The sequence below is a fragment of the Abramis brama genome (genome assembly GCF_963993115.1).
Source record: "Abramis brama genome assembly, chromosome: 21".
NCBI classification, from domain to species: domain Eukaryota; kingdom Metazoa; phylum Chordata; class Actinopteri; order Cypriniformes; family Leuciscidae; genus Abramis; species Abramis brama.
The window spans coordinates 1076735-1094466 of NC_139983.1; the positions used below are offsets into that span (position 1 = coordinate 1076735).

At 40.8% G+C, this 17732-nt stretch overlaps 1 protein-coding gene across 1 annotated transcript; it reads left to right on the forward strand.

The window, feature by feature from the left end:
- The first annotated feature begins 556 nt into the window (after nucleotides 1-556).
- vash1 (vasohibin 1) lies at nucleotides 557-13091 on the forward strand. Its single transcript, XM_084096605.1, has 7 exons — nucleotides 557-1752; nucleotides 2679-2767; nucleotides 4043-4099; nucleotides 4977-5051; nucleotides 6134-6515; nucleotides 8983-9092; nucleotides 9167-13091. The coding sequence occupies exons 1-7, from the start codon at nucleotides 1411-1413 to the stop codon at nucleotides 9228-9230; spliced, it is 1119 nt and encodes a 372-aa protein (XP_083952731.1). The 5' UTR covers nucleotides 557-1410; the 3' UTR covers nucleotides 9231-13091.
- Nucleotides 13092-17732: the final 4641 nt, after the last annotated feature.

A 17732-nucleotide genomic window follows, 5' to 3' on the forward strand; every position in this document is an offset into this window, starting at 1 on the left:
ATATTTTGTTATTCTTTATTTTTGTTTGCATGCAAAAACTCTTTCTCTCTCGATACTCTATTTTTAATTGTGCAATTCTTTATTTATGTTTTGGAAAATAAAATAAAAACATTTCTTTGCTCAATAGTTTATTTTTCTTTTGCAAAACTTTGTTTGGGCTATGTGGTAAAGAATTCACTCCATACCAGATGTCTTATCGTTGTGCGCATGCGCATCAAACAGGGATTTGGGAGAGTCTATCACGTCTTCAGAAAATCCGGATCATTTCAGCCAATCGGTTCATTTGGACGGTTCGTTTCAATGAATTGGTTCACAGTTCATTGTAACCAGTGTGTGTTGTTCAATAACATTATTATTATGACCATCATTATGAACATCATTAAAAACTCGTAACCAATAAAAAATTATGCTAATTATTAACGGTATCATTTCCAAAATTAACAATAATGTTTTAATCCCACCTAAACAAAGTGACCTACAAACGCTTCGCGAATCGGTTCACCCGAATCATTCAATTGAATCGGTTTAAAACAAAGAGTTGTTTGCGAATCGGGCATCACAATCTCGGGCGTGTAACGGGATCTGGATCGAACAGGGCGATGGCTCGGACAGAAACCCGAACCCGAATGCAGACGCTGATCACGGACAACGGCTGTACCGCGTCGTGCTGTGTCTAAGCGCGCGACAGGGACGGACATCGGTGTAGTGACGTCAGAGGAGCGTCTGTAGCCTCATTGTCTAGTGATGTTTCTGATTCCCGTCTCATATGCCGGTATTTAACGCGTCCACGTGACCTGTGTTCTCCGTGTTACATTTAAACCTTGACTTTAAGATGCAGTGCTGTTTATTTCTCGTCTATTTCTCGGTTTCTGCACAGCATCAGTGTGTGATGATCAGCATATAGTCCGTATAATGGGATTTCAGGACTGACTTCAGATGTGTATATTAATGTGAGTAGTAGGCTATGCTGGTTGATCTATGTTGACCGAGTGTTGGCTGGGGGTCAGTGTTGGTTCGGACACCCCAGCTGGACCCACAGCTGAGACAAGCGTTCTTACAGGAACATTACCAGAACGCTCAGCTATCGGCTCTTTAATAATGTCCTCAAAACATTAGCACAGAAACATTATTTATATCATTCATAGAGCCTTTTTTTATATATAATTTAAAAAAACACGTTTTTTTAAATGTCACTACTTGTTTCAGAACGTTAAGAGAACATTCAAACGTAGCATTCCCATAATGTTTGCAAAGTTGTAATAAAGAAAGTTCCCTTAACGGTCATAAAACCATTTTTTTTAAACATCGAGGTTTTTATAGTGTAATGGGAACTGTAATGAGCCGCTCTTAGCCTATATTCAGTCAGCGGGTCTCTAAACCAGTGTCGCGGAGCCGTGCGGAGGTCCGCCCATGCCGGTGTCGTGCTGCGGGGCGCTGGGTCCCGGCTCGTCCCCCAGGAGAAGCGTCCCGGGCCCGGCCGGGATCAGGGCTTGTCTGGGCCAGCCGAGCGCTTCTGACGGGCTGAAGATGCTGCGCTCCTCCTTCAGCCTGGAGGGAGTGGAGGAGCGGGACGAGGAGCAGGAGGATGACGGAGAGGACCAGCGGGACGGGGGGATCCCCTTCATCATCAACAGGGGGGGTCTGCCCGTGAACCCGGAGACCTGGGAGCAGATGTGGCATCACGTGACCCGCATTCACCCGGATGGAGGAGCGCTGGGCCGGAGGATCCGGGGAACCAGCGACCTGCCCAAGGTAGAGCTCTCACTGACACCAGAACACCTCATCCCGGCACTGCTCCGCTGACCCGCATAACACACACGCAGGGTTCGGAAGCTTGTTTACACCATTAAAAGAGGCAGTCGTCTCACAGTTCAGAATTATGGGGGAAAAGCAGGGCTGCACGACACTGAAGAAAAATGCGATATTCGATATGCGATACGATAATGCTTAAAGTGTGTAAAATAAACTTATATTATCTTTAAAATATGTTTAAAATTATATAACCTACATACATGTTTCACACCCCCACAGCTTCTGACAGTGAACATGAGTGTCGTACTGTCGGGGGTTGGGGGGGGGGGGGGGGGGTGTTTGGCTCGAGGTCATGGTGCAAAGGACCCTAGGTTGATTTTACTCTGAACCCTGTCTCATTTAGACACTTGTTATCAACCACCTTTTTCTAGACAAGCAAAAGCTTTAAAACCATCACAAGGGGGTATTAATGATGTATGATATTAATGATGTATTAATGATGTATTAATGATGTATTAATTATGTAGAGTAAAACGTGAGAATATCATGAGCTGTTCATCACTTATTTCAGGCATTCAACCAAAAACCCACTGACTTCAGGACGACGGAAGCGGAAGTGATGTAATGAAACTGGTTTATAGTGCACCCTATAGTGGTATCAGTAATGTATCCGCGGTTTATAGACTGGTTTCCACTAGTCCTGCTGACTTTATTCCTTTAGTTCACCCCTTATAGACTGATCGAATCAGACGCATCTAATCAATATCAGTGAGTTGAGCTGCACAGGGACACTGCTCCTGCTCGACTGATACAACACACAAATACACCCTGAACTCATTCCTATCCACTGACACTGAGAGATCAGGCTGGTATTGTCCCAGTGTGCTGATGGTGATGGTGATGTGATTACTCTTCTGTGACTGCAGATCCCAGTACCAAGTGTGCCTACATTCCCGGCCAGCATCAGCGTTCCTCATCGCCTGGAAGCCATTCAGAGATACATCAGGGACTTGCAGTATCCTTCCCTCAGCGAACCGTCCTCTGCTCACAGTGAAGCCAGTCTGAGCTCCAGACCAGAACAAACATCTGCCGATGGGGTCAGAAATATCAACTTAATTCAAGGGGTTTCTTTTTAAACGTTTATTTTTCTGCAGATATTTGCTCTTGTTTGAAGCTCAGACTCACTTCATTTTGATTTCAGAAAGCAAGACTTACTATCTGAAGTCACTTTTGCTTCTGCAGTATCTTTGTGTTTTGCTTGTATCACAGCTTACAGTGACTGTATGTCCTTCAGTCTGCAGTGTTCATGTAGTTACTGCACGCTGTATGAACTTTATAGCTGACTGATTCCTGACCAACATGCACGATAAAGGTCAGAGGTTGTAGCTAAATCCATATATATAAATAATTCCTACAAAAATTTCCTACCAAACTCCAAAAATCATAATTATAACAGTGCTTAATAGTCCAAGTCATGTGATAGTTTAGTGTGAGAAACAGACTGAAGTGTAATATCTTTTGTCCTTGTGTAATGTGTTCAGTTCAAACTCTTGTCGGATCAGATATGATGTTCCACCTATTCTTTAGGATAATGCTTAAAAATACTGAATGGAAATGTTAAGATGCGCATAACTTCTAAAAATGCACATAAAAAGTTTCCATTAATTTGCTGAATAAATCCCTCAATGCTCAGCAATAAACTCCTGTGACTTTCCCTCAGCGTCAGCTGTGATTGGATGACTGGAGTAACCAGCGGACCAATGGCGTCGCAGCATCTATTTTTCGCAGCATCTGTTTTCTGTTCCCATTGCTTCTGTGTTTTACTTCCTGTGTTTGCATTGTTTCCTTAGCTGGCATGCTCATCTCCATAGTTACCCTTGTTTGATGCTATAGTGATTAATTACCCTCACCTGTCCCTTGTGTTTGTGTGTGTGTGTGTTTGTGTGTGTGTGTGTGTGTGTGTGTGTGTGTGTATCCCCAGTGTTTACTGTGTTCTTGGTCAGGTCTTGTCCAGTGATGGCTGTTTTGTTGATGTGCTCAGTTTTCAGTTTCTGCTGTTTCTCTGATATTTTAAGTTAGTTTGTGTCTTCATCTTTGCATTTGGATCAAGCTCTCCTTAGTTTGCGAGTAATGTAATGTAATGCCTTTCTCTGCTGTATAGTGCAGATCATTTTAGTGTAGCAGTAGATTCACATTGATGATATATTGTTTTTGACTCTTAATATGGGTTATTGTCTGTAAACTTTATATAGCACATTGTTTGTGTTCTATGCTTAACATCGTCTGTCAGATACAATCACACTGGGACACAGTTCTTTGAGATCAAGAAGAGCCGGCCGCTCACAGCGTAAGTCCAGTCCACACATCTGCTCCGTCTTTTAGAGCATCATCCTTGAATTAAAGCAGAGTCGTGCAGCATCAGGCGCCATCCAGACATTTACTGAGAAAAACTGTTACTTTTTAATTCAATACATGAATTAGTATTTCAGTAGCAAAAAGGATTGTAATTTAAGTTTAACTAGAAATAAAATGGAATAATATTCCAAAAAAATCTAATTGTCTGAATGAATTAACCATAAACATACACAAAACATATTTCCAGAAACATTAGATATTATTAATGATCAATGTTTGAGATGCCACACATAAACGTTTGCGTTTAATTATATTTAGTTCCTTAAACAAATTAGCTTTTTTAATAAACCTGGAAGAACATGTCAATTTCTAGAATACTCTAATTGACACAATACATGATATAATCAGTAGATTAAAACAATTTTGACCTAATAATAATCAATGTGGTGGAGGCTTCAATTACTGTTGATTGTTTGGCAGTGTTGAACGTAGTATAGAGAAATATGTCTAAGTCAAAACAAATGTATTATCCGTATCAGGGCATAATTAGTCAAAAATAATGATGTAATTATGTTTTGTTGAAAAAGCTCTGAAGACAGGAAGTAGCAGAGGACAATATGGCTTTAATAATGACATCAGATAAAGAAAATCTTATTTCACTAATGATAGAAGCAGTCCATTACAGCTAACTGTAAATCAGCTGGTTAGACTACATTTCTGTACCTGCACAATATTCATTATTTAATACTAATGATTTTCTGAATGAATTTGAATGTGAGCAGAATAATGCAATCATCAGATGCTTTTACTACAGTTGTTTACTTGTATTCAGACTCTTATTGCATTATTACCTATAATTTGTTCCTCAGATTAATGGACATTGCCAAGGAAATGACAAGAGAATCTCTACCAATCAAATGTTTGGAAGCCGTTATCCTTGGGATGTATCCTTCCCTTTGGAATTCACTGAAACCTGGATTGAATATATTAACTTTATTAACATAGAAGCATGTACACTGAAAATGACAGAGGACCTAACACAGAGCCTTGTGGCACTCCATAGTCCATACTTCACTCTTCACTCTTTCACACAAACAAAGTGGTAGCAACCAGACAAATAGGATCTAAACCATCTTAATGCTTGTATATATAATTTTCCCAAGGGAATGACATGATCTTTTGTGTCAAAGGAGGAACTAAAATCTATTAATACTAGAGGAGAGATGCAACCACCGTCAGATGATAAAAGCAACTTGTAACTCTGACAAGCACAGCCTTTTTACTATGGCCTAAATCCTATTTAAACTCTAAGGCCTGGTTTCACAGACAGTGCTTAGATTAAACCAAGATTAGGCCTCAGTTCAGTTAGGACATTTAAGTAGCTTTTATAAATGTGCTTTATAAACAGTACTGGTGTGCATCTTGAGATAATAGCGCATATTAAGTGCATATTTTAAGATATGTCAGTGCAAGTTGCTTTCAGTTAAAACAGCTCAAACAAGCATTTTAGTCTGAGACTAGGCTTAAGCCTGGTCTGTGAAACCGGGGTATATTTCTAGCATAAATGGAGGATTTGAGGTGGGTCTATGAATATTTTATGCTGCTGGATGCTCAAAATAAATTCAGAATCTAGTTTAGTCTTTCAGTCATGTTCTAAACACTTTAATGACAGAAAGATGGATGTAGGCAACAAGAGGGTGGAGTAATGGATGTAGGATGGAGTAATGATGCTGAAAATTCAGCTGTGATCACAGGAATAAGTTACATTGGACTATATATTGACACTGAAAACAACTTTTAAATTGTAATAATTTTTGACTATTTTTACTGTATTTTTGATCAAATAAATGCAGCTTTGGTTAGTAGAAGAGACTTATTTTTTAACAACATTAAAAAAAATCTTAATTATTCCAAACTTTGACCAGTAGTGTATGCATAGATGAATCATGCATTTAGAAAACAGATTTAATTTCATGAATGTTTTCCTGTCTGCTGAATATAACACTTAACGCCGCTGGCCTGTCAGTTACCTCACCAACAGCATGCCGAACGTCGAGCGGTTTCCTCTCAGCTTTAAAACACAGTTCTCAGGGAGTCACTTCCGTCACATAGTGCTGGGCGTCCACAGCGGGGGCCGCTTCGGGGCTCTGGGCATCAGCCGGCGCCAGGACCTGATGTACAAACCGCTGGAGTTCAGGACGCTCAGCGACCTCCTGCAGGAGTTCCAGGCGGCCTATCGGGGCTACTGGCACACGCTGTGCAAGGTCAAGATTGGGCATTACGTGTCACATGACCCCCACAGCGTGGAGCAGATCGAGTGGAAGCATTCGGTGCTGGACGTGGACAAGCTGTCCAACGAAGAGCTGAGGAAAGAGCTGGAGAGACACACCCGGGATATGAGACTGAAGGTACGGACGAGGCGCTTGCAGTTAAAGCATATTAAGAGTTAATAAAGAATCATTCCATAAAAGATTTTAAATATATTTATTTGAAGTTCGGAACATGGAATGTCTTTAAAACGGTTATTAAACAAAATCTGAATCATGTCAAGAACATGAAACTTTTAAAAGCATGTGTTAAGAAAATTGTAATGGTAAAAACACTTCATAACAGAAATAAGCAGTTCTTGCCATTCATCATGGTCCTGGATCCCATTGTCCTCTAGTAGTCCTAGTTTTGGAATTCCGATCTTAATAATATTGCTGCTTTATAAGCCCAAAAATTGAAGGAAATACATGCAGGGCATTTAACTTTCATAATGCATAATTCCTCAATTGAATAAAGTAGTATATGTGACTGTCCCACTTTCGAAACAACCTTTTCTAAAGTGGGACGACAAAGATTGTCAACTTGTTGACAACATCAAGTGGGACGTCAACTTGAAAAAATGTATATATAAATTATAAATTATTATTATAGCCATAGTGATTTAGGGTAAAGCAAAAACATAGTTTGGAAGACAGTTTTATGATGCACTTGCTCATTATTTTAATTTTTAAATGTGAAATAAGTCGCAATTACCCTTTTTTATTTTTTTATTCTGTGGTGGAAACAAGCTTCCATATTGCCTAAAAATGAATGAGAGTTTGTGTCTTAACCAGCCTAAACTGTTGAAATGTTTGATGCCTCTAATGTAAACAAAGTCTGTAAAATTTACAGTAACTTACTGGCAATTTTGGTAAGTCAAGTCACTTTTATTTATATACAGATTGTATCAAAGCAGCTTCACAGTGATAACATGAAAATAATACAACAAAGTTTATTTCTAGAAAAAAAATCCCCATCGTCCACCTTAAGTAAGGCAGATCAATAATATTGTTGAATATTAAGTGTCCCCAACTAAGTGTAATGGGCACGGCACGCTTTGTCTTTAACAGTTTTATGTTAGATTGGATGCACGTCCATTAACCCTTGTGTGTTCTGCGTTGTGTTCTTGTTGTAATGAGTGAAGAAAGGACCCGGACCACGACCAACTGCGGGTTGCTCTTTTAATGAAGGCAGAACGGTGGATTTGTCTGTACAAATCAACAAAAATATACATAAGGCTCTGTTACATGCAGTCTCCTCCACACAGCACACAGATCTCAAGCTCCTGTTAGCAGATAAACATACAGAAAACCCTGTAGACTAGCACGTGGAAACATGTCTAACTTTACTTTAAAGCTTGCAAAAAGTCTGTGGTAACACTTTACTTGAAGGGGTGTGCATAAGACTGACATGACACCGTCATAATCATGACATGACACATGTCATGATTATGAAGGAGGTTTTATGCATGTTTATGACAAATGTCATTAAGTGTCATTCGCTCAATTATGACATTTTTAATGCAAATATGACATTGTGTGAGATGTCTTTGTTATGGCAACTTGACTTTACTAAGACAACAACAACCAGTTGTCAGTCTTATGCACACCCCTTCAAGTAAAGTGTTACCAAGTCTGTTTACAAGGTTTATATTCGATTGACACATTAACTGCATGTTCACAACCTGTTTAAAACTGACACAAGGCCGTCATTCGATCGCGAAGCCAGAGCTGAAGCGGTCTCATATGAAGCAGTCCGAGCTGCGGCTGCGGATGCCCCAGGAGCCTCTGAAATAACTTCAGTGGAGCCGCACTCTTGCCCTCGAACTGTCTCAGGCAAGCCAGCAGTGACTGCACGCGCTCGCTCCTAAGCTGTGCGCACATGGCAACCGAGTCTATTTCTATACCGAGAAAAGAGATCCTCTGCACGGGGCAGAGTTTGCTCTTCTCCCGGTTGACCCGAAGGCCCAGACGGGCTAAGTGCCGGAGCGCTAGGTCCCTGTGTTCCAGATTTACACACACAGATCTTCAGAATCCTGTATGAACTATGAAGCTGTGATGTTGCTCAAGTATCTAAAACAGTTAAACCTCACTTGAGAAGCAGCCCGTAATAATGATGAAACATCTGTACTTTAACCCTATAAAGACACACATCCTCTAAATGATCAACATGATCTGATAAACCACGAAATCTCCTCCATAAAATTGTTTATAATTTTAATTTAAAATTAAAAGTTTTTTAAAATTTCATCTTATTAAGACATTATTGGCAGATGTTGATATTTATATGCATTTTATGTCAATATCTGCTATACTGTTATAAAGAATTGATTTACAAGCATCAGAATTTCATCTCACTTTTTGACCAAATATCAGCATCTGCACTAAACTGCATACTTTTGCTCAGATTAAGCCTCTGAATAAAATTAAGCCATTTATCCTTCTTATTCCCATTATGTCAGACTATATGAGTCATAAAGGCCTAATGTATCAAATATTATACTTGACCAAAAAATTGTTAGTTTCAATAATCTGCTCCATTTTTTCTGATGTTGCTGTTGCGTTTCAGATCGGTAAAGCCGCTCCTCCGTCGCCCTCTAGAGACCGGAGGAAGGATGTGGGATCTCCTCTGAGGAACCCGGGCAGCCCGATGCGCAAGAACAGCCAGAGCGACAGACGGTACCTACAGATCATTCACTGCACCCCAACAGAAACACTAGCTGTTCTAACACTAGGTGGCGCTGTTTCCACAGGTCGTCGGTGGAGAAGAGAGCAGGGCCTGCGGCGGATCTGAACGGATACCAGATCAGGGTGTGAGAGATTCGACATGAAGAGGATCGTGTGCTCACTCACTCACACCTCAAACCATTAGAAACACTGCATCATATTTATATTCATTTCACATTTAATCTGTAAATACAGTGCACTTAACCTTTACCTCTTGTAGACTAATGTACAGGCTAGTCTGTAGTGCCTTTGATCAGAAAAAAATGATTCTCTTCCTTGTTTTTCAGCACAAATATCTAAACATCCTTAAATCAAGATAAATTTACTGGAGAAGCAAAATGACTGAAGATATTAAGTCTTGTTTTATGAAAAATGTATCAAAATGAAGTGAGTTTGTGCTTAAAAAAAGAATAATTATTTGCCTTTAAATGAATAAAAAAATTCTGACTGCAATGGCAGATATTTGATCTTCTTCTAAGCAAAAACTCAGTTTAACAGAAAACAAGACTTGATTTAGCTTCTCCAGTAAATGTATCTTTAAGAATGTTTAGATATTTGTGCTGAAAACAAGACAGAAACACTGAGGAAGAACATCATTATTTTCCAATGATATGATAATATGAGCATGTAAATCAGCAGACAGGGTTCAGGGGTTCTTCAGTGAATGCAGCACTCGCCCCTTTGGGTTTTTAGGTTTTATATATTTTTTTAACTCTTGAAAGACTTGCTCAGTTTCTCATGACGAGTAACATTTGAAGTCAACATGAAATGATAACTGACTAAATTCACGTTGCTGCTCTTATTAAGAATGTTTCACCAGTGCACAATATGCTAGAGAAATAAATATTTGTCTTCAAAATTATTCATCAAAATGTAATAACTCCACTTCTGAACTTCTTTCTCCTTCAGCTGATGTCATCAGACCGCCTGTCAGTCGCCTGGTTTCTGTTAAACAAGGCATTTGACTGGAGAAATAATGAGTTGTGGATGTGAAGATCATTTCATGTTGACTTTATTTGAGCAGCAGTCTGTTTCATGAGATGAGATTCTCCTACAGAACACACGCACTCACACACACACACGCACACGCACTCACTCTCACACACGCACTCACTCTCACACACACACACACACACACACACACACACACAAACACTCATACACACACTCACACACGCACACACACACATTGAAGCCAAATGTACATCTGATGATGCTGGTGCTGTTAAATCTTCCCGTCGTCTGTCTCACGTTCTCATGATGCATTAGAAACGTCTCGGGTTACGACTGTAACCCTTGTTCCCTGAGAAGGGAACGAGACGCTGCAACGAAGACGACACTGGGGAATGCCTCCAGCGTGACAGCGTCTGAAGCACGTGTGGAACTAGTCCCATCTCGATTGGTGTTCATGATGTCATGATGGTGTTCATGGAAGCTACAAATGGGAGCCGGCACACAACAGTGTTAGCTTCTAAAAAGGTCGAAGCAAGTCGTTCTCAGGCACTCAGGAGGTGTGCCAAAGGGACACAGTGTTTCTTTCCCTTCTCAGGGAACAAGGGTTACAGTCGTAACCCGAGACATTCCCTTTCGAGAGAACTTGCATTGCGTTGAAGACGACACTTTGGGGAATGAAATACCCACTTCGCCACACTGACTAGTGCCTGTACTGGTGTGAAGCTTGTCGGCCACAGCTCAGGACGAGAGGCCTTGAGAACCCGGCGTGGAGGGCAGATCCAAGTTGTAGTGTCTAATGAAGGTATCACAGACCTCTTGAAGGGAAACCCCCAATAGCAGGGCTTTAGAGGACGCCACTCCTCTAGTCGAGTGGGCTCTGATCAGGAGAGGCGAGGACATACTGCGTGTCTAATACGCTGAAGAAAAAGCCTTTGCAATCCTCCTGCTAATAGTCTGCTTAGAGGCAGGGGAACCCTTCTTAGGAGACCCAAAGCACACAAGTAGCTAGTCTGAGGTATCTCCAGCCCGAGGACCTATGTACGTAGGCCTCTAGGGCCCCGGACAGGGCATAGAAGGTGTAGCTTTTTTTGATCAGCTGAAACATGTGGTGGAGGATGAAAGGCCTGAAGGATAACAGACCATGCCACATTCAATGGCACATTGGGCACGTAGCCTGGCCTGGGATGGAGAATGGCCTTGTGGTCCCAGGAGCGAAGTCTAGGCAAGAGGGACGTAATAGCTTGCAGGAAGGCCACTTTGAAAGAAAGAAACTTCTCCGACACCTCGTCAATGGGTTTGAAGCGTTCCATGGATTACCCCTCAAGATACACTGCCAGGTCCCAAACGGGAACCCTGGATTGGACGACAGACATCATCCTCCTAGCACCACGAAGGAAGCAAAAGATAAGTTGGTGTTTCCCCAACAGGCCATGCTTAAAGGCGTGTGGAAGGCCGCTACGGCCACCACATAGACCTCCAGTGTGGATGGGGAAAGACCAACAGAGAAACGGCTTAAGAGGAACTCCAGCACTGAAGCCACTGGGAAGTTAACTGGTTTTAACTGGCATTCTCTGCACCAAAAAGTCAACACATTTCACTTTAAAGCATAAAGTTTCCCCGTGGAGGGAGCTCTAGAGTTTAAGATGTTCACAACAACCTTGGTTAAGAGGCCAGTACTTAGGAGTCCCCTTCAGGGGCCAGACCCATAACTTCCACAGCTCCAGCTCAGATCCCCCTGCTGATTAATGAAGGAGACCATAGGCGTATTGTCTGTTCGAATTAGAACATGATGGCCCCTGAGGTCTGGGAGGAACTGCCTCAGCCATCATCTCCAGGCAATTGTTACTTTGATCATTCCGAACGGATTTCCCCTCTGGAAAAAAACCCTGGTCCTGAGCCACCCCTGCAGGGGTTGCTTGTACAGCAGGCGAAAAGGTATTATGTTGGACGCTGCTGCCCAGACCCAGCACTGTCTGAAAATGTTTAACAGTGATGGTTTGGCCTTGCCTGATGTTGGTGACTGTTGTCAAGATAGTCTCTATACACGCAGGAGACAGCTGTGCCCGCATTGCAGATGAGTCCCACACTACCCCCAGGAATGTAGTTCTCTGCTGGGGAGAATGAACTTTACTTGACATTGAGACTCAACCCCAAGCATATAGGGTACATCTCGGTGTCGAACCGCCATATCCTCCGACTCGGCTAAGATGAACCAGTCATCGATACAATTGAGTATGTAAATGCTCTGAAGCCTCAGTGGAGCTAGAGCAGGATCCATACATTTTGTGAAGGTGCGAGGGGATAACGCTAGGCCGAACGGAAGAACCTGGTATTGGTACGCTTTTCCCCTGAAAGCGAACCTCAGGAACTTCCTGTGTTGAGGAAGAATCAATATATGGAAATAACACATCCTTGAGATCTATTGTGACTAACCAGTCCTCTGACCTGATCTGACTCACAATGATTGGGATAGTTAACATTTTGAACCGACACCCGAGAGGGAACAATAGAGTTTGCCGCTGAGAGCCGAGAAAGGGCAGAGGCCGTCTCAAACTTGTCAGCCAACTCCATACGTGATCCGCATGATTGTAAAAGCTGCTTTCTTCTTCTTTTTTTCTCAATAGATGTAATGCTTTGCACAGTATGGGAGAAACAACCCCAAATAAGACTGACAAGGGTAGCACAGAACACTTGCTGAAGAGCAGAAGCTAACACTGTTGTGTGCCGGCTCCCCTTTGTAGTTTCCGTATACGCCGTCACATGTGACGTCATGACGCAACACCAATCGAGATTGGACTAGTTCCACACATGCTTTAGACGCTGTCACACTGGAGGCGATCCCCAAAGTGTAGTCCCTTGAAAGGGAACCCTTCCTGCCACATGATTAATTACCTGCGTGTGATTAACAGATGTTTCGTCACGCCACTGGAATGTCATTCATAAACTTTTGTGACACTTGAAATTTAAATGTACAATAAATTCTTTTGTTAAATTAAATGTTGTTTCTGTCAAGTGTGATATGATGATACGCTGATGATTTACATTGTCAGACGAGAACTCGCAAAATAATAAAAAATTAAATATATGTATATACATCAAAAAATAGTAAACTGCTCATAATTATGTATATAAGTTAGTAAACGTGACAGAACTGTTGAGGTCAGATGTCATGTGTCTGATCTGACAGATTGTGTGAGGCTTCATCCAAAAACCATCAAGATCACTAGACCGGTTTACAACAGAAAACCTCATGCAGAACGCACTAAACATGGGTTTACTTCACGTTTACACTGAGTGACATTAACTTGATTCCTAGTTGCATTAGTTTGAACCTTTTAAGGCATTTTCTCACTGTATTAAATGTCAAATTTTAAATGTACTAAATTCAATTAGAATAAGACATAACAATATTAATATGGTAACACTTTACAATAAGGTTCCATTAGTTGATGCATTTACTAACATTTGCTGCAGTATTTATTAATCTTTGTTAACATTAGTTAATAAAAATACAGCTGTTCATGTCATCTCAGGTTAATTAAATAATATTAACAGATAGAACTTTTGATTTTAATAATGTTTTAGTAAATGTTCAAATTAATAGAATAGAATAGAAAGCCTTTAATGTCATTATACTTGCATACAACGAAATTAAGAAGTGCTTCCCTTGATGCCGGGCAAAAATATACAACAAACACAAACAATATTACATATGGCACAAATATTAAAAATATAGTAAAAAAATATATATAATTATATTAAAAAGTATATTGCACTAAACCAGTTCATTGTAAAAATGTTTTCGAGATAACATGTCACTGGATAAATTACTACTTTGTTATCCAGTGTTACTATTAACTTATTTTATTATTGAACTTTATTATAAGTATATTTTGCCCCCATATCTTGAATTTTGGGACCATTTTTATCTATTGCCATTTTGGTGGCATTTTTGCCCCAGTTAATTTCCGACCCTGCTGTGCTTGAATAGGGTTTATGTTTGTTCTGTGAATTAATGGTGGTTTTTTCAATAAACTATTTAGTTGCTGTCGTCATCAGTGTGAAATCTGTGTTCAGAATCAAAATACCAGATTAATAATCTTAAAAACAAGCCTTGTGCAACATGAGGAATAATATTAATTTACAGATGGTGATGACCTTTAGGTCAAACAGTGTTGTTCTTTAATGGATTTACAGTATTGCGTACACTTAAAGTTCCAAAATTATTATAAAACATATGAAATGCTAATTCCAAAAACGGAACCTTGTGCAATAAAAGGGATATTTTTTGAACATGTTACTATTAGTTTGATATTATTGCCATTGTCATTATGTAATTTAGTTCAATATATATACACACTCACCTAAAGGATTATTAGGAACACCTGTTCAATTTCTCATTAATGCAATTATCTAATCAACCAATCACATGGCAGTTGCTTCAATGCATTTAGGGGTGTGGTCCTGGTCAAGACAATCTCCTGAACTCCAAACTGAATGTCAGAATGGGAAAGAAAGGTGATTTAAGCAATTTTGAGCGTGGCATGGTTGTTGGTGCCAGACGGGCCAGTCTGAGTATTTCACAATCTGCTCAGTTACTGGGATTTTCACGCACAACTATTTCTAGGGTTTACAAAGAATGGTGTGAAAAGGGAAAAACATCCAGTATGCGGCAGTCCTGTGGGCGAAAATGCCTTGTTGATGCTAGAGGTCAGAGGAGAATGGGCCGACTGATTCAGGCTGATAGAAGAGCAACTTTGACTGAAATAACCACTTGTTACAACCGAGGTATGCAGCAAAGCATTTGTGAAGCCACAACACACACAACCTTGAGGCGGATGGGCTACAACAGCAGAAGACCCCACCGGGTACCACTCATCTCCACTACAAATAGGAAAAAGAGGCTACAATTTGCACGAGCTCACCAAAATTGGACAGTTGAAGACTGGAAAAATGTTGCCTGGTCTGATGAGTCTCGATTTCTGTTGAGACATTCAGATGGTAGAGTCAGAATTTGGCGTAAACAGAATGAGAACATGGATCCATCATGCCTTGTTACCACTGTGCAGGCTGGTGGTGGTGGTGTAATGGTGTGGGGGATGTTTTCTTGGCACACTTTAGGCCCCTTAGTGCCAATTGGGCATCGTTTAAATGCCACGGCCTACCTGAGCATTGTTTCTGACCATGTCCATCCCTTTATGACCATCCTCTGACTGCTACTTCCAGCAGGATAATGCACCATGTCACAAAGTTCGAATCATTTCAAATTGGTTTCTTGAACATGACAATGAGTTCACTGTACTAAAATGGCCCCCACAGTCACCAGATCTCAACCCAATAGAGCATCTTTGGGATGTGGTGGAACGGGAACTTTGAGCCCTGGATGTGCATCCCACAAATCTCCATCAACTGCAAGATGCTATGCTATCAATATGGGCCAACATTTCTAAAGAATGCTTTCAGCACCTTGTTGAATCAATGCCACTTAGAATTAAGGCCGTTCTGAAGGCGAAAGGGGGTCAAACACAGTATTATCATGGTGTTCCTAATAAAATTAAACAATTAATATATATTTTATTTCTTGAAAATAAACCTTATGCTATGCAAAAGACATTTGTTTATGTATATCTGAGTTGGTCTGAGCTGAAAACATGAAATGTGCAGTGTGTTTAATGGGTATGAAACCGAATGTCTAACGAATGTCAAATACTTGTTGCAAGGCTTGTAATCATATTGACAACTTTATTTGTGTAGCACTTTGTATGGTATTGATTGTTTCAAACCAGCTTTATAGTGATAACTAGTTGTTATCTAGTTGTAACTCCACCAGCGAGACAACCAACTTCCTCCCTGGCATCCTCCTATCATTCGGCCATCCCAACGATCCCACAAATCGGGAAGTGGACAGAAGTAGTATTGAGGCAAGCGCTGATCAATTCTGACATGCAGTTCTTGCGGTGGATGAATAAAGCGGAACTGTATGATCTCTATGTTACATTGCAATCAGCCAACCTCTCTCCCAAGTCCCCTCCAGCCTCCAAAACGGCCAACAGGCAGAGCAAAGCCTGCAGGGCCCAGAATTCTCCTCGCTCGACCCCACCATCTTCTTCCTGCACAAGATCCGGCTCACTTCAAGCATCAGGCCGCAGCAGCAGGCCTTTAGCGAGCTAGTTTCCACCGCTGCAAGACCTCACCTGCCTCCTAGCAGCCGGACTCACCAACCCTCCCTCAACCTCTCAGTCTCTTCCTTCTGCTGTTTCTTACCCTTTTTCTTTTTTTCCTTCTTGTGCTTCTCTTAACTTACCCTCCCAAGCCTCAGAGGCCGATTCAAGCATGAGGCTGCCTCGTCTGGCAATCTGGCCCTGGCTCCTCTAACTTTCAGGTCTCTCCTCCAAGCTAAATCACATTATTCTTTCTTCACAGCAACACAGATGCACGTCCCACCAAACACTGTTGCCTCAGAGCCACCCCCAGTGGCTCATAACATCAGAGCACAGATCCTCACAGGTGCGGACGTAGATCTCTCCAGGGTTCGTACGGGTGCTTGAAATCCTTGAAAGTGCTTGAATTTTGATGTTGTGTTTTCAAGGTTTGAAAAGTGCTTGAATTTTGGATAAAATGCTTGAATTTGTAACTGTATTTCTTTCACAAGAAATATCTTTCTGACGAAATATTTATTTATTAAATGGAAATTTTTTTTTAGCCCTTCAGAATCAGATACAGATTGATTTGCGTTACGCTGGCCAGAGCAAAAGTAGGCGGAGTTTTCATTTTGATTTCCGCGGTTGTTTGGATGCACCGTTTTTATTGGCCACGCAGCGGCAACAGTTGAACTGTTTTAAACTTTGACCGCGGTGTGCGCGCGAGCTCGCTGAGCTCCACTTTGGTCCGAGTCGCGCGGCACAAGCCATTGAAATATATCGGTTTCATTTCATTTCATAGTGCAGCGCGGTCCGCGTCCTATCTGAAAGGGCCATTAGTGACTTAGAGTACTTGGTGTGATAATGTAATGTAAGTATTGCATGTCCGTTATGTTCATTTGTGGAATATGCAGTGAACATTGCCAAAATTACAGAACTGTAACGTGCAAATTAACCTGCAAACGTTAGCCCAGTGCATAACAACAGTCGTTGATTGCTGAACTGAAATCAGTCAGTGTCATAAGTAGTATACTGTTACTGTAAGGTTTAAGATGGCCCTATGCAATATTTATATTTATGCAATATTTATATTTATTGCATAGTTGCATATCGCAATGGCTTGCAATAACTGGGGTCATGAACAAAAGACAAAGAAAATGACTCACTGCTTTTGGCTGAATAGTAATCAGTATAATAATCAGTATATTTAATTCATGCAGTGAAAACTAAGCAGTGTTTATTTTTACATTTGATTAATCAGTTTCTGTTGTTAAATAAACCTAGGATAACCTGAACCCCTAAACCCCAGTGATGTTAAAATAACACTTCTTATGCTACAGTAAAACACTGATGTTCACTGTCAGAAGTTGTAGGGATATTTTCTTATCACAAAAAGAATGTGAAACACGTATGTGTAGGTTATATCATTTTAAAGATAATTTAAGTTAATTTGACACACTTTAAGCATTATCGTATCGCATATTGAATATCGCATTAT